Below are 18,668 nucleotides of genomic sequence, written 5' to 3' on the forward strand. Positions count from 1 at the left end.
TATTTTTACTGGAAAGTGCCATTCGGGTCTTTATATCAGTCCCTGTGAAATTTCTTAATAGAGATCTGTCTCCATTTTATTGATGAAAATCAGGTTTCTAAACTTGAAGGTCAGACCTTGGACCAGGCTTAATTCACTCAAGTAATGAATACTACTTAAATGAGGCCTCCTAGGAGACTGCTGGCCTTTTCCAGTGAACACAGCCCTAACATCAAATGATGCGGCCTTGTGGGAGCTGTGCTTCTAACAAAAAATTCCAACAGTCACCACGTATGTTTTTAGTAATGCTAGTAAGGAACAGAATACTATGTTCTGGGGACACCTTCCCCAATCCTCTCAGCTAGAACTATTATCTCCCTTTTCCCAGCACTCCTACAGTATCCTCAGTACCCAATGCTGTGAAATTACATAAGTAGATGCCTATCTTTCCTACTGTACCTCTAATGGCAAGGCCCTCATGAGTCTTCTCTGTCCCTGGCCCAGCACACAACAGATCTTAGCAAAGGTCAATAGAATAATGACTTTCTCACTGTGCATTTTCAAAACTAAGACAATAGAGACCTTTCTGGAAGTAAAAGGTACATTATAGATCCATGCATAGAAGAAAAAAAGTACCTTAATGTATCTTTTTTTTTTTTTTTTTCCAGCAGAACAGAGTAATTGAAAACGGATTTTTGAGTCTGACTGCTTGGGTTTTTTTGGGTTTTGAGATGGAGTTTCACTCTTTTGCCCAGGCTGGAGTGAAGTGGCATGATCTTGGCTCACTGCAACCCCCACCCCACCCACCCCCTGCACCTGGTTCAAGCAATTCTCCTGCCTCAGCCTCCCAAGTAGCTGGGATTATAGGCGCCCGTCACCACGTCCAGTTAATTTCTTTTGTAGTTTTAGTAGAGATGGAGTTTCGCCACGTTGGCCAGGCTGGTCTGGAACTCCTGACCTCAGATGATCCACCTGCCTTGGCCTTCCGAAGTGCTAGAATTACAGGCCTGAGCCACCGCACTCAGCCGACTGCCTGGGCCTGGGTTTGAATCCTAGCTCTGGCGCTTTTTAGCACAGTGGTCTTGGACAAATTATTTAACCTCTTTGTACCTCTCAGTCTTCTCATCTGTAAACTGGGAATAATAGCACCTAACTTAAAAGCATGTTATAGGCCGGGCGCGGTGGCTCAAGCCTGTAATCCCAGCACTTTGGGAGGCCGAGATGGGCGGATCACGAGGTCAGGAGATCGAGACCATCCTGGCTAACACGGTGAAACCCCGTCTCTACTAAAAAATACAAAAAAACTAGCCAGGCAAGGTGGCAGGTGCCTGTAGTCCCAGCTACTCGGGAGGCTGAGGCAGGAGAATGGCATGAACCCGGGAGGCGGAGCTTGAAGTGAGCTGAGATCCGGCCACTGCACTCCAGCCTGGGCGACAAAGCGAGACTCCATCTCAAAAAAAAAAAAAAAAAAAGCATGTTATGGAGGTTAAATTAATCAGTATATATAAAGTACTTTAAATAGTATGGGGCACTAAGTGCTATATAAGTGCTAACTTGCAATTATTATTTTTATATATTTTTTTGGAGACAGAGTCTCACTGTCATCCAGGCTTAGAGTGCAGTGTAATGGTCTTGGCTCACTGCAGCCTCCATCTCCACGGTTCAAGCGATTCTCCTGCCTCAGCCTCACGAGTGTAGCTGGGACTACAGGCGTGCGTCATCATGCCCAGCTAATTTTTGTATTTTTAGTAAAGCCGGGGTTTCACCATGTTGGCCAGGCTGGTCTCAAACTCCTGACCTCAAGTGATCTGCCCACCTTGGCCTCCCAAAGTCCTGGGATTACAGTCGTGAGCCACTGTGCCCAGCCTGCAATTATTATTTTCAAAAACTGTCTATCCATAAGAAAGATTGGAGGTTACCAAGAAGCAGAATCCACAGGTCAAGTGTAGAATGACAAGATGCAACAGCACTGAAGAGTAAATGAATGGATTTAATAAAACCGGCAAACAAAAGAGACTTAGAAGTTATCATCTACTCTAGTGGTTCTCAAACTGAGGCCCCTGAGTCAACATCACCATCATCTGGGGACCTGTTAGAAATGTAAATTCGGGGGTCCAACTCTACAATCTACTGAATCAAAAACTCTGGGGCTGGAGTCCAGCAATCCGTAGTTTGACACGTCCTCCAGGTGATGCTACTGCATGCTAAATTTTGAGTACTCCTTTCCCCTTACCACCTACATCTAATCAGACCTCAAGACCTGTTAATTCTCCTAAATCTTTCTCAAATTGGTCCCCTTCTCTTAGTCCCCAGCCACAACCACATTTTAAGTTCTTACCATCTCACCTGCATGACTGCAACAATCTTCCACCTGCTCTCCCTGCCTTACCTGATTTTCTTCTAAGGCAATTCCCCAAATCACCACCAATGAAATCTTATAAACACAAACACCTCAGTCTTTTGCCCACAAACCTACACTCTAGTCACACCGAGCTACTTCAAACTCTTCAAAACTTACTCTGCCTCCCTTTTTATGTACTCTTTCCAGAGCCTTATCAGTACTGATAAATTACTTTTCATCTTTTCTAGCCTTTTGGTTTTAAATGTTGTATTTAAAACAAGGTTGGGCTGAGCCGATAATCCCAGCACTTTGGGTGGTTGAGGAGGGAGGATCACTTGAGTTCAAGACCAGCCTGGGCAACAAAGTGAGATCTTTATCTCTACTAACTAACTAACTGACTAGGTCCAGTGGCATGCACTTATAGTCCTAGCTACTTGGGAGGCTGAGGCGGGAGGATCTCTTGAGCCCAGGAGTTCATGGTTACAATGAGCTATGACTGCTACTGCACTCCAGCCTGGGCAACAGAGTGAGACTCTGTCTCTACAAAAAAAGAAAAACGAAAAGCAAGGCTGGCTACTCCCCCCATATACTTATCACTTATGATAACACTAATAATTCTAAGTGCTTTCATGTGTCAGAAACTGTTCTAAACCCTCATACGAGTTAAATACAAGAATGAATGGGAAAATGTTTTATAAGATGCCCATGTATATGGTTTATTACATTAATCCTCAAAAACAGTGATTACATGGATTATTTCATTTGTGACACTGCTCCTCTGACTACCCATCATTAACAGGAATACAGAATAGTGGTTAAAACTCTGGAGCCCATCTCCTAGGTTCAGATTCCAGCTCTGCCACTTAGTAGCTGCATAACTGTGGCCTAGTTTGGGTTCCTCTTCTGTAAAATGGCGAAGATAATAGTACCTATACCTTTCAAGATCACTATTGTGAGGATTAAATAAATTAATAGTAAAGCATTTAGGATCATGCCTGGAGCTTAATAAATGTTATTTATTATTATTTATCATGTCCTGTTCCTACCACTTCCTATAAGTAAATTTTTTTTTTCCCACACAAAATAAAACAAAGCATGGTAAACTGAAAAGAGCATCACGCTTAGGATCGGACCGACCCGGATTCAGTTCCTGGCTCATCTTCTCATCAGTTGGATGATCTTCAGCACATTATTTTAACATTTTTGAGCCTCAGTTTCTCCATTTCTAAAACAGGGGATAACAACAATATCTACTACTTAGAGGTATTGTGAAGATTAAACAAGAAACAAGAAAACACACATAAAATGCCTAGTAGAGTGCTTCATATATAATGTACATTCAACAGCCAACGGCTCTTTTCACTATTAGTAATATTGTGGTTAAATTTATTTAAAATAAATAATAAAAAGCTATCAAAGCTAAATCCTTTAAAACAATCCCATGAGTTAAGTACTGTGATGTACATTAGATGAGAAAAATGAGGTTCAGGGAGGCTAAATAACTTTCTCAAAATCATCTTTACATTACATCCTCAAAAATGGCAGAAACAGATTCAGTCCCAGTACTATGAGTTTATTAGAACATAGAGCCTTCCAAAAGTCCATGTCACATTTTTTTTTTTTTTGATATGGAGTCTTGCTCTGTTGCCCAGGCTGGGGTGCAGTGGCACAGTCTCGGCTCACTGCAACCTCCACCTCCCAGGCTCAAGCGATTCTCCTGCCTCAGCCTCCCAAGTAGCTGGGATTACAGGCACCCACCACCATGCCTGGCTAATTTTTGTATTTTTTATTAGAGACAAGGGTTTCACCATGTTGGCCAGGCTGATCTTGAACTCCTGACCTCAGGAGATCCAACCACCTTGGCCTCCCAAAGTGCTGGGATTACAGGCACTTTCTTTTTTTTTTTTTTTTTTTGAGACAGGGTCTTGCTCTGTTGCCTAGGCTGGAGCACAGCAGCACAACCCCAGCTTCTTGCAGCCTCACTGGGCTCAATTGATCCTCCCACCTCAGCCTCCAGTAGCTGGGACTACAGGTATGCACCACCATACCTGGCTAATTTTTTTTTTTTATAGAGATGGGGTCTCACCATGTTGCCCCAGGCTGGTCTCAAACTCCTGGGCTCAAGTGATCCTCCCACCTCAGCCTCCCAAAGTGCTGGGATTACAGGCATGAGCCACTGTGCCCAGTGACAAATTCTTTTTTCTTTTTGAGACAGAGTCTCACTCTGTCACCTAGGCTGGAGTCCAGCGGTGTGCAACCTCTGCCTCCCGGATTCAAACAATTCTGCTGTCTCAGCCTCCCGAGTATCTAGGACTATAGGTGCGAGCCACTACGCTCATCTAATTTTTTCGCATTTTTAGTAGAGACAGAGTTTCACCATGTTCACCAGGTTGTTCTCGAACTCCTGACCTCAGGTGATCTGCCCACCTCAGCCTCCCGAAGTGCTGGGATTACAGGCACGAGCCACTGCGTCTGGCCTACAAATTCTTATTCGACACATATATACAAAGCCACATATGTTTTAGGCACTGTCTTTATGCATATACATTTCATTTCTTTCATAAAAGACATGAAAGACTTCTATATTCCAGAAGGCAGAAGCTTGGGTGCTCTAGCTTTACAAGTAAAATAGCACAGGCAGGCAAAAGGACATGATAACCAAAAATAATAGTTTACATTTATTATTTATTCTATACCAGGTGCTGTCCCAAACCCTTTACACATATTAATCTGTGCTGATTGTATATGGCTACTCCTCCTTGGACACAGCACGGACATAATCAGAGAACCATGCAAAACTCCATGCAAATTAGATATATGGATAGGATTCTTTATTATTACTTAAAGTTTACTGTTCTCATAATTACAGGCTACAACTTAGAGGTTTGAAACTTTAAGAGAAAATTCTATAAAGAGAGCTCAAATAAACACGAATCAGTATGTAGAAGATGTTTAAAACTTTGTAAGTAGTGCCACTTAGCTCTGGGCAATACTTATCTGTCCTTTTCAGGCACAGGCCCTGGAGCCAGAGTCAACAACATAAAATACCACAAACGACTCTAAGACATTCATCCTACACAAGCGAGCACATAGATATACATATATATTTATATAATATATACATACTTTAATATTATATTGGTCCGCGGAGTATACACATTTTAACAAAAGATAAAAAATCTATGTAATCCAGTTAAACATACATAAGATTAGGATACATTTATTACATTGAAAGTGGGTGTTTATAAGTTATAGATATTTATTATTTTCGAGTGTTTTTTTAATTAAAAAAATTTTTGAAGCATTTCCAACATTTGCTCATTTTCCCAGTGCAAAAGAAAGTTGTTCAAGTCAACTTACCTTTATCCTAAGGAGTTTAAGAGGAAGAAAACAAACAAAAATACCACCTATCGCAACTCCCAATACTTAACTTCTCAGTCAAATTTTGCAGAAAATCCTTAGGTCACTGGATTTGTTTATCAAAATTAAAGCCTTGTGATTATGATTCAGCCCTTGCTTCATATGTATGACTTTTATGCAGAAATGTTTCTATTTACAAATGTAGAAAAAAGTTAGCAGTGCAAGATAGTGGTTTAAAGTTTGTTTTAAACTGTAGGAGTCCAATTGTGTAATGGAAAGAAAACAAGCACCATTTCAAGAAGAAATGAATTGGATACTTTGAAATTTATTTATAGGCTAGGCAATAAGTTACTCAGATTAACACAGATCAATACCACCTTGACTTGGTGACCCAGATAATTCTAATTAGATTTTAGGTGCATTTTTCTTTATCTTGGTATTCAATACATCATCTAAGTCAGTAACCATGTTAAACAAAATTAAAATGACAAGTTACAGCTTACTTCACAGTCTATTTCAAATTCAGCTTGTCCACTAGGTTGGTTTTACAGGAGATGGTCTTTTAACACGTGAAGAGTTTTGATAATCTGGCAGGTCTCTTCTCTCCCAATTAAACAAACAAGAGTTTTGTTGCTAGCTTGACAATTTTATAGGTGAAAAACATGAAGTGAGTAAATAAACTAAACCACAAAGATGGACAAAAAGCAATATGATATAAAACACATCACTTTTTCTCCTATTTGTATTCAGTGAAAGTTTTTACATTTCAAGTAAATGAGCCTTCATTTAAAAAAAAAAACACAAGTATATATGAAAAATTAAAGTACCTTCCAGTTCTAGCTTGCTGAAGTTTCTTCTGCAAAAGTACAAAAATAAACCCACTAAGAACTAAACAGGACAGGGCCACGGCAAAGGCAGAATGGCTGCCATGTTAAGACTTTTGCTTGCCTTATACTGATGGATATATTTTAGGTGATAAATTTTCTCCACTATCTAGCACTTAAAATGAACATTTTCTTACAAACTTTATTTGTAAGAAACTAATTTTTATTAATTAGCAAACACACCGAGAGGTATCTGTTGATCTAAAATTCTCTAAATCCAGATAATCTTTAAAAAAATTTATTTCACACATGAGGCTTTAATATTTTTAGTTAGGAAAAGATCGAATCTGAGGCTATAATGGTTCAACCTAAAGTGTCCCTTTTCCATAGTGGAGTAAATCTGTGCAAAATATTTTTCCTTGTCTCTAAAAAACAAATTAAGTAGTATTTTTACTATAAGGAAATTTAAAAATGCACTTTAGCCAATTTGCACCAATCATAAAAGAAGTAAGATATTCTTTCCCTTATCCTCACTCAACCATTCCAATCAGGGCAGAATACTGCAAACTTTAAGAATCTCACTGGCTATCATCAGAATAACTACAGAACAGCGTAGTGCAGGGTGAAACTATTTCTCTATATTCCAGAAAGCAGAAGCTTGGGTGCTCTAGCTTTACAAGTAAAATAGCACAGGCAGGCAAAAGCTCACAGTAAATGTATACCAGAACAGGGGCCAGGGGCCTAAGTGAAGGTGAATTTGTCTGACTGGGTTACGGCTTTTGTAAGAAAAAAAAAGACGAATCTGTAATGAAGAAAAAAAAAAATCCTAAAATTTTGTCACATTTACAGGAATCTCAAACCTTTTGTATTCCCATGCTCACAGGTAGTTTTGATACACATTGTAAATAGTTTCAGTATTCAGGAAGAAGAGTACTATATTGTTGCCAAAGAACAAGAGAATTCTTCATGCTTCTGATATCTCAGATTTGCTGAGTGCAATAGCCAGTTCTAAGTCTTCTTGTTCTTGCTGATTTAGTCGGGCAAGCCTCTGCTCTTCCTCTCTCTCACTTTCCCTTTTGGCCCATTCAATCATATCTTCCTCAGAGGGATACTGCCATTTAAAAGATCGATGAACAAATGAATAAATAAATGAGTAAAGCAAATAAAAAGAAGGAAATAGTTTTTACAAAAGGACATTAACTTGTTTCTCCTGAAGGACTCTGGAAATAGTCTGGTTACTTGTTAATTTTTTTTTTTTTTCTGAAAACATGTTTAATATTAACCAGTTATTAAACCATAGTTTAATTTAAATAATTAATTCAATCTATAGATAGAATATAAAACTAAATGTTAAAAATATCACTAGGCTAGATGTGATGGCTCATGCCTGTAATCCCAGCACTTTGGAGGCCAAGGCAGGTGGATAACCTGAGGTCAGGAGTTCGAGACCAGCTTGGCCAACATGGCAAAACGCCCTCTCAACTAAAAATACAAAAATTAGCCGGGCATGGTGGCGATGCCTGTAATCCCAGCTACTTGGGAGGCTGAGGCACAAGAATCACTTGAACCCAGGTGGCAGAGTTTGCAGTGAGCCGCAACTGCACCACTGCACTCCAGCCTGGGTGACAAAGTGAGATTCCATCTAAAAAATACATATATATATATATACAAATATATATATATAAAATGTTACATATATATAAAATGTTATATATAGAAAATGTTATATATATATCACTAAAAAAAGTAGAAATGCTTATAGTAGATTAGAAGATTTAAAAACAGGAGAGGGCTAGCCTTTTTGATCTAATGTAATATAAAACATTTACCACTTCAACTTTACTGAGACCCTCACATGATAAATCATTTTTAACTTAATCCCACTGGTAGTTTCCTAACCCTTAATGTATAGAAAAGCTAAGAAGCAAAACAAACAAAAGCTGATTTTGCTATACATCATATTAAAGTATTGGGTATACTAAGTAAGATGTGATGTAAACCTAATCTTTTTTTTTGGAGACGGAGTTTCGCTCTTGTTGCCCAGGCTGGATGCTATGGCACAATCTTGGATCACCACAACCTCCGCCTCCTGGGTTCAAGCGATTCTCCTGCCTCAGCCTCCCGAGTAGCTGGGATTACAGGCATGTACCACCACGCCCGGCTAATTTTGTATTTTTAGTAGAGATAGGGTTTCTTCATGTTGGTTAGGCTGATCTCGAACTCCTGACCTCAGATGATCCGCCCACCTTGGCCTCCCAAGAACCTAATCATATTTTATAAAAAGCATTTTGAGCCAGGCATGGTGGCTGACATCTGTAATCCTAGTACTTTGGGAGGCCAAGGTGGGCCAATTGCTTGAGCTCAGACGTTCAAGAAGTTCATCTTGGCAATATGGCAAAACCCTGTCTTTACAAAAAGATTAGCCAGGTATGGTGGTGCACATCTATAGTCCCAGCTACTTGGGAGGATCACCTGAGCCTGGGAAGTTGAGGCTGCAGTGAGCTGTGATCATATCACCGCTCTCCAGCCAGATGGACGGAGTGAGCCCCCAAAAAAAAGCTTTATGAAGATTTCTCCAGGCTTTGGGAACTTTTAGATCAGTCTAAATAAAATCTTAACACTCATAATTATTACACTGGGGAAACATTTTTATCTACCCCAAACAGCAACCTTGGCAAATACTAAATTAAAAAATTCTAATTGGTTTCAAGTCTTGTCACACAGAAAATCCTTCATGAAAGGATGAAATAAAATACATTGTCAGGCTTTAGAAATGGTAGTTTTTTTCCCCTAGGGAATTAAGCAAAACTTTGAAATGTGTAACACTTAACACATCTTTCACAATGAAAAAACAAGCTGTTTTTTATTATACTATACTGAGAGTTTGGAGCAAAATGCCTCAGCTGTTCAAGCCTCCTTCCAACCAGATTTGTTGTTGTTGTTGTTGTTGTTTTGAGACGGAGTCTCGCTCTGTAACCCAGCTTGAGGACAGTGGCACTATCTCAGATCCTGCAACCTCCGCCTGCGGCTTAAGTGATCCTCCCACCTCAGCCTCCCTAGCTGGGATTACAGGCCTGTGCCACCACGCCTGGCTAATTTTGTATTTTAAGTAGAGATGGGGTTTCACCATGTTGGCCAGGCTGGTCTCACACTCCTGACCTCAAGTGATCTGCCTGCCTTAGCCTTCCAAAGTGCTGGGATTACAGGTATGAGCCACCCTGTCTGGCCCCAACCAGATTTTGACTTGCTAAAACCATACTTAAGATATTAAATGCCACAAACTACCAGAGGGTTATTTTACACTAAGAGAATTACAACCCCCTAAAAAGGCGAATTTTTGATTCTCTGCTTGAAACAAATCAAATTCCATCTAATGAAAGGTAAGTTGGGCCAGGCACGGTTGTTCACACCTGTAATCCCAGCACTTCGGGAGACCAAGGCAGGTGCATCGCGAGGTCAAGAGATCGAGACCATCCTGGCCAACACGGTGAAACCCTGTCTCTACTAAAAACACAAAGATTAGCTAAGTGTGGTGGTGTATGTAGTCCCAGCTACTTGGGAGGCTGAGGCAGAAGAATCACTTGAACCTGGAAGGTGGAGGTTGCAGTGAGCTGACATTACGCCACTGCACTCCAGTCTGGCGACAGAGCAAGACTCTGTCTCAAAAAAAAAAAAAAAAAAGGAAAGTCAGGCTGGGCACGACGATGGCTCACACCTGTAATCCCCAACATTTTGAGAGGCTGAGGTGGGTGGACCACCTGAGGTCAGGAGTTCAAGACCAGCCTGACCAACATGGAGAAACCCCGTCTCTACTAAAAATACAAAATTAGCCAGGTGTGGTGGCACATGCCTGTAAACCCAGCTACTTGGGAGGCTGAGGCGGGAGAATCGCTTGAACCCGGGAGGTGGAGGTTGTGGTGAGCTGAGATCACGCCACTGCACTCCAGCCTGGGCAATAAGAGCAAAACTCCATCTCAAAAAAAAAAGTCTGTATAATTCTGACACTCCATTTTTACAATATTCAAAATATTGATTCCTGTTTTCCTCCTTCATATTCAAGAGAAGCCACCAGAACTTCAAAAGCTGGGAGCTCAGTCATCTTAGTTGCATGCAGATTCTTTTTCAGAGATAGGGTCTGGCTCTGTCACCTAGGCTGGAGTGCAGTGGCATGATCATGGCTCACTGCAACCTCCACCACCTCAGCCCCCCAAGTAGCTGGGACTACAGGTGCTTAAAGTACTTTGGTCTCTTAAAATGCTGGAATTACAGGCATGAGCCACCATGCCCAGCCTGCATGCAGATTCTTGACTTTCTAACTAGAAACAGCTGCAGGGAAAAGGAACTGGTTGAATGGCCCAATGCTACATTGAGGAGGGAAATATTAGGCAGAATTACCTGGCCACTAGATATCCTATTTCCAAAATCATCTCAAGGGCATAAGGTGATAAGCAGAAGAAAATTCCTGTTTTATAGAACAGGCAGTGATAACGAAAGTTATTTTGCCTGAAAAAACTGGGAAACTGAAACTTTGTTACCCAGTCTAAGAATTTTATTTAAAAATAACTTGTTTTTACTGAATAATAATGGAATATATGACATTGCTTTATGTCCCTCTAGACTGATACCTCCATGGTTGGTGGCCCCGTTTCTGTGATTTTATACGCCCTGCTTATGCTGTTATCATGGCACCCTTCCACTGTTTCTAATGATCTTCCTATTTTAGACATCTCTGAAAGAATGCAGAGTAAACATGAGAAGCTAGTGAATTAGATCTCTCCAAATAATTAAAGATTGTTTAAATCCTGACAACCATTTATTTATTTATTTCATAAAACTGGCATTTACATTTTTTAAAAGTGACTATATAAGTTTAATAGTTTTACTTTCTATTCAAATAATCTCTGGCCCTATCCTCTGATATAATATTTGCTGACTGGTCTCCAGAAATCATTAAAACTTTATACACAAACACACATACACAGCTGCAAATGCACAAACTTATTACTGGCATTGTTCATCTAGTGGGCAGACACCAATGACTCTGTAATTGTTCCTTAAGTCATCATCACCCATAACCATCCACAAAATAACAACTGTTAGGATTTTACTTATATTACCAAGACTAAGAGAAAGATTTACAAAACAACTTGTATATATGACAAGAACTAAGACTACTAAAATCATTTGTGCAATGGAACAACCATAGAACTGTCAAAACAGGATCAAACAGAGGTTTTTCTTGGGGGAAGAATGAAAGATTATTTTTAGTATCTTGGTAAATTCAGTTAAAATGATGCAAACTTGGCAGACTCCAAAATAATCTTTGAAAACTCTTCAAAGATTTTTCCCCCAAAAAGTTCATTCACAGTACTTACAGCACTGAAGTTGGCAAAATTGCTTGGATCAGCCTCTCTATTGGTAGTGGTAGTAGCAGAAGAAGTGAATGGATCACAAAACATTTCAGAATCTTTTTCTTTGGGGCTATCATTGCCTGGGAAAGGCTGAAATGGATCATTCAGTTTAAAGGGATCAGGAGAATCCAGTTTGTTGATGGATCTTTTCCCTGGATCAAAATCATCACAATTAATTCAACTAGTAAATACAGCAAATACAAGCACACAAGAACATGTACACAGATAGCATTAAAGTACCGTGGGTAGAGGATGACTGAGTACCTAAAACACATTCTTTCTTTCTTTCTTTCTTTCTTTTTTTGAGATGGAGTCTCGCTCTGTCGCCCAGGCTGGAGTGCAATGGCCGGATCTCAGCTCACTGCAAGTTCCGCCTCCCGGGTTTACGCCATTCTCCTGCCTCAGCCTCCCGAGTAGCATGGGACTACAGGCGCCTGCCACCTCGCCCGGCTAGTTTTTTGTATTTTTTAGTAGAGACAGGGTTTCACTGTGTTAGCCAGGATGGTCTCGATCTCCTGACCTCGTGATCCGCCTGTCTCGGCCTCCCAGAGTGCTGGGATTACAGGCTTGAACCACCGCGCCCGACACACATTCTTAATATTGTCTTAAATGGCGACACCAACTGTCTGTCCTCAAATTCTTCACATATGATCTCTCAAATAGATTTCAGCTATGTGCAGCTAATGAAACAAATAGCAAAGCAAGGATGGGCCAGGAATCATATTTTTGTCCAGAGATTGAATACCACCATCCCCCAGCCACAACCAAGCAGCATGTTCCCAAAAAGAGAGACGAATGGATTAAACAGAAGGAGAATAATAAAGAATAAAGACAGAAATGGCCTGCCTCTGCTGTTATAACCCTCAGCCTGATAACAGTTATCCACTAGTGGCAGTAAGAGCAAATGACCTCTGAAAAATGGGAAAATTCTTCTGATTTTTCTATAGTTCTAGATACAATACCTAGCAGCATACAATTTTAAAATTACTGTAGTAAAACCCTGCCAATTTTTTGTTATTTACTGTATTTCAAAATGAAGAAAAAATGTTTTGAAGCCCAGGGCCTAAATCTTTGTGGTTGCTGATCAAATAATCTCTGACCCAACAATAGTATTCTGTCCTATTAGTCACTCACTAATTCATTACCATTTTCAAACAAGTTCTCTAAGTCTTTCTTAAACTTAGTACTTCTTGAAGAAAAGATAATAAAATTAGGGATCAAATATCTCTAAATACATTTTTTTCCTAAAATGCATAAGCTGGTAATAGCAATCATAACACAACAGATTCCATCACTGTAGCTGCTTAGAAAAGATGCTCATATCTCAATGGATCCTTCCAATAATCCTGCGAAAGTAGGCAAAATTAGAATTGCTGCCAATATTTAACAGGCAAGGATCAGATATATGAAATTATACACTTAAGATCACAGTTACAGAACATCCAGAAACAGAACCCAGATTTTTAGACTCCCAGTTCAGTGTTCTTTCCAACAAACCAGTCTTTTCCTTAATCTTTTTACAATGATATATAATCCCTTGGCTGAAGATTCTTAGATTTAACAAAAGCACTAGCATATTATTTTACTTAAGATTTAAAAAAACAACCTCACTATTAGCATCATGCAAGTGTAAAATGTTAAATGTGCAAATTAACCATTATTTATTTTTAAATATATTCTGGCAAACTCACTTCTAGAAATATATGACATAAGCTACTTTTCCTTAGAAGGAATCACTTAACTCATTTACCTGATTTTTCAACAGATTATCAGGTATTAACAATTGTACATGCAATCCTTTTAGTCAGGAAAAAAAACTTACCTGCTCAAGACCATGGAAAGGTTATGATGAAAAGGCAGTATTAATCTGTAACTACTGAGACTAAAAATTTCCCAAGGAATGAGGTATGATTTTTAAAAAAATGTACTAAAATGTGTCTTCTCACATAATAGCCCAACAGCACTACAACTACTCAAGGAATTATCCTTTTACCTACTTATTATGACCTAAAAACAAAACAAACTTTCCTTTGTATAGTGCTAAACATATACATACACACACATACTAATCATACAAACAAAAATAAGATAAAAATCACTATTAGAAAAGAGTCTTGGCCAGGCGTGGTGGCTCACACCTGTAATCCCAGCACTCTGGGAGGCCGAGGTGGGCAGATCACTTGAGGTCAGGAGATAGAGACCAGTCTGGCCAACATGGTGAAACCCAATATCTAATAAAAATATAAAAATTAGGTAGGCGTGGTGGATCATGCCTGTATTCCCAGCTACTCGGGAGGCTGAGGCAGGAGAATCCCTTGAACCCGGGAGGCTGAGGCTGCAGTGAGCTGAGATTGTGCCACTGCACTCCAGCCTGGGAGACAGAGCAAGTTTCCATCTCAAAAAAAAAAAAAAAAAGGAATCTTTTAAGTTAGCTAAAATACCATTTTCCTTCAAGAAAACCAATACTTTGTTTCAAATCACTACATTGCTGAATTCTGGATACTAAAGAGGCCATATATTCTCACATTAAAGGACTTAAGGAAGACTTTATACGTTACGGGAAAAGGACTTTGAAACAATCTTCTCTTAAATATATTACAATTAAAACACCAAAGTACAGGAAACTGTTATTCAAATGGATAATCAATGAGTTTCTAAAAGGCAAAGAGATTTTCTTGACACTTTCCCTTTTCCATTTACTGCCTCTCTGAAATGATTGAGTTAAAAAGAAAAGAAAAGAAAAGAAAAGAAAAGAAAAGAAAAACAGGTCTTAGCAGAAAGACAGCTCATGAAATGTACACATGCTGATCTCTTAGGTGCATGTCTGTAATTCGGCAGTTAGGTCAGAATGAATGACAGCAGGAGGCTTCTGACATATGTTTGACTTGTTTCATTTGAAGCCCTTTATATAAGTAAGCTCCACACAATACTTTTCAGAAAGAGAAAAGCCATGTAGTTGACTGAAGAAAAGTACCAAATCTCATACCAGGTGGTGGTGGGCAGGGTCTTGTTGGAGTTCCGACCTTTGGTGGCAGTGCTGGGGGTTCATCTTCACTTTTGACCGATGTTTCCTCAAATACATTTTTTGTAATCACTGCATTGCTGACAGAGCTCGATGTGGCTGAACTAAAAGGATCTTCATTGTTGACCTTTGTTTAAAAAGAAATGGTTATACATGGCTACACCAAGCAAACTGTGGTAGTCATGTAGCATTCAGACTTAAGTATTATACGGTTTTATTTATTTGAATTCTGAGACCACTGTCATTTTAACCTTTGCATTCAGAGTCCAATGGGAGAAATTTTTGAAAAAAAGTTATTCTATATGAGTAGTGATTCTAACATCATTACTTATTAAGAGTAACAGATCAAACCAAAAAAAGTTCAATCTAGATTAAAAGTTTATCAAGCTTCAGGAAATATTCAATGCAAAACCACCTGAGGCCCATTTTAAAGGGACTGAATGCCTTTCCACAAATGAGTATCTGATCTAAATGGTAATCAAAGGAAAAAAAAATGGATTCCATACTTCCTAATGAACTTAAATATGAGATTTAATACTAATGCAAAGAAAATGACATCTTGACAAACTATAAAGACAACTTGAAAGTCAATGGTTTTTTTTTTTTTTTTAAGAGGCAGGAGTCTCCTAAGTATCCTAAGCTGGAGTACAGTGGCACAATCATAGCTCACTGCAGTCTTGAACCCCTGGGCTCTAGGGATCCTCCTGCCTCAGTTAGCCTCTTGAATAGCTAGGACTACAGGCATGTACCAACATGCCTAGCTATTTTTTAATTTTTATTTTGTAGAGATGGGGTTTTGTTATGCTGCCCAGTCTGGTCTTGAACTCCTGGGCTCAAGCAATCCTCTCATCTCAGCCTCCTAAGATGCTGGGATTACAGGCCTGAGTTACTGCAAAGTCAGCCTGAAAGTCAATTTTTTAAAGCAAACTGATTCCACGAAATAATTTTTTTTTTTTTTTTTTTTTGAGACGAGGTCTCACTCTAAGGTTGGAGTACAGTGGCACAATCTAGGCTCAACTGCGACCTCTGCCTCTTGGGCTCATGTGATCCTCCCACCTCAGCCTTCCGAGCAGCTGGGACTACAGGTGCGCACCACCATGCCTGGCCAACTTTTTGTATTTTTTGGTCAAGACGAGGTTTCGCCATGTTGCCCAGACTGATCTTGAACTCCTGAGCTCAGACAATCCACCTGCCTTGGCCTCTCAAAGTGCTGGGATAACAGGCATGAGCCACCGTACCTGGCTGGAATGATAAATCTTAATGTGTGTCGGAAGACCCTGCCTTTCGAATATGTAAGAAAAGATTAACTTTTCTATAATGAATCACATACTTCACAATTTTACATTTATTTAGGCAATGCTCAACAGTGACATTTTGGGCTGGACATAACTGCATATTGCGGGGGACTAGAGAGTGGACTGTATTAAATAGCATCCCTCATCTCTATCTTCTAGATATGAGTAGCATCTCTTACTCAACTGTGAAAACCAAAAAGGTCTCTAAACATTGCCAAATGTTCCTCTGGTGGCAAAATAACCCTCAGTTGAGAACCAAGGAACCAACAATCTAATCCTCCTTTTCTCTTAGCCTGAATCGATACCACAGCCACAGTGGAAAATAAGTAGTGGACATTTAGTACTGGACTTTGTGTATTAATTACTTTAATACTGACTCTAACAACCTCAGAACATAAAATCAAGTAATCAACACAGAGAGGACGAAATAAAAACCCAGATTTTACACCTATTGATCCAGACAGTCAACAGGGGGAAAATGTGGTTCAACTGGGAGAAACATGTTTAAAAAGACAGAAGATTAAATATGAAGTTGCTGAGCAAACATGCCAATAGAAAATTATAATTGCCTATACCATCAATACAGTCTAGTTATATAAAGAAATGTCTCTACTTTAACTATATGTTATCTTTCATTTCTATCTGAAATCAACATTTGCTGTGATTTACTGAAATCAAGTTGCAACTTTGTGAAAGGACTATGTAATTCAAAGGAGGATTGCTCTTTTGGTGGAAACACAGTGTGTTTTCCCTTCCCATTAATTACTGTAAATTACCTTTGACAATGTGCTGAAGTCGGCAAATCCATCTCCAAATGATTCATTCCCAAAAACAGAAGCAAAGGGGTCTGTGGCTAAAATGAATAAAGAAAATAAATGAAACAGGACAGAAAGACATCCTTTTTTTTTTTTTGAGACAGAGTCTCACTCTGTCACCCAGCCTGGAGAGCAGTGGTACACTCATGGCTCACTGCAGCCTCAATCTCCCAGGCTCAAGTGATCCTTCCACCTCAGCCTCCTGAGTAGCTGGGACTACGTGTATGTGCCACTGTGCCTGACTAATTTCTGTATTTTTTGTGGGGATGGGGTTTTGCCATGTTGCCCAGGCTGATCTCAAACTCCTGGGTTCAAGTGATCCTCCTGCCTCAGCCTCCCAGAGTGCTGGAATTATAGGCATGAGCCACCAAGCCAGCCAAGGCATCAAATTTCATGTTTTCTTTTGGTTAATAACATTCAGACAGTTGAAAACATACAGTCTCAAATATTAATTCCTGAATTTATGACTGACACCCACAAAGACAGAGTGTATACTGATAACCTCACAAGATGTATTCCTTTGTATAAATCAACTGATGAATGATTTATAGGTAAAGTAATAGCAAATAAAGTAATGATTTATAGGTAAAGTATAGGTAAAGTAATAACTAGATGATTTATAGGTAAGGCTTTGGGACACATGTCAAATAATATAGCTCCTATGAACTTAAATTACTGCTAATAAAGACATCAAGAAGTACAAAAAGCTAATATAATGCCACTAATGCCACGTTTCATACTCATCCTTCAAGGCCCATTTCAAATGCTACCTCATCAACACACCCAGGAGTAACTTAGGTGTCACTACTTCCCACAGCAAGAAGTAATTTTTTCCTTCTCTGTGGCACTAATTGCATTCTACTTTGTACCATGGTTACCTGTAACTGATCACCCTTATTAGATTGTAAGGTCCTTGAAAACAGGGTATAAGTCCTATCCAAAGAAGAACGGACAGTCAACAAACATTTGTTGACCATATACCAAGTCTGAGAAAATAAAATGATACAATTCCTACCCTTGAAAAAGTTCACAGTCTAGTAAAAGATATGTAAACAAATAATAATAAAACAGTCTTATATGGGTCATGAGAGAGGTACGAAAAACCTGTAGTGGGAGTCACTAACTGCCTGGGTGAATCTGGAAAAGGAGCAAAGAAGTCACTACATTTAGCTTTTAAATAAAATCTTTTGAATAAGAAATGGAGTTTACCAAATAGATAAACATGGGGAAAAGAAACCAGGCTACCAGGCAGAAGGAACAGTAACTACAAAAGTATATTTAACAGGCCAGGTGCAGTGGCTCATACTTGTAATCCCAGGACTTTGGGAAACATAGGTGGGTAGATCATTTGAGGCCAGGATTTCGAGACCAGCCTGGCCAACATGGAGAAACCCTGTCTCTACTAAAAATACAAACAATTAGCTGCACGTGGTGGCACATGCCTGTAATACCAGCTGCTTGGGAGGCTGAGGCAGGAGAATTGCTTGAACTCAGGAGGCGGAGGCTGCAGTGAGCCGAGATCGTGACACTGCACTCCAGCCTGGGTGACAGAGCATGTCTGTCTCTAACAAACAAAGAAACAAAAAAGTATATTTAATCAATGTTTCACAGGCCTGAGAAG

General features: G+C 39.5%; 1 protein-coding gene across 3 annotated transcripts in view; it reads right to left on the reverse strand.

The window, feature by feature from the left end:
* Positions 1 to 4,985: 4,985 nt before the first annotated feature.
* EPS15 (epidermal growth factor receptor pathway substrate 15) overlaps positions 4,986 to 18,668 on the reverse strand; it is a 91,936-nt gene continuing 78,253 nt past the window's right edge. For all 3 annotated transcript variants that reach the window (XM_011926257.1, XM_011926259.1, XM_011926258.1), the window contains 4 exons: positions 17,009 to 17,085; positions 14,902 to 15,064; positions 11,880 to 12,067; positions 4,986 to 7,615 (listed from right to left, as the gene is read on the reverse strand). In XM_011926257.1, coding sequence (XP_011781647.1) covers positions 7,469 to 7,615; positions 11,880 to 12,067; positions 14,902 to 15,064; positions 17,009 to 17,085 — 575 coding nt within the window. In that variant the 3' untranslated portion in view covers positions 4,986 to 7,468. The remainder of the gene's footprint in view (positions 7,616 to 11,879; positions 12,068 to 14,901; positions 15,065 to 17,008; positions 17,086 to 18,668) is intronic.

Source organism: Colobus angolensis, unplaced genomic scaffold (genome assembly GCF_000951035.1).
Source record: "Colobus angolensis palliatus isolate OR3802 unplaced genomic scaffold, Cang.pa_1.0 Scaffold68, whole genome shotgun sequence".
NCBI lineage: Eukaryota > Metazoa > Chordata > Mammalia > Primates > Cercopithecidae > Colobus > Colobus angolensis.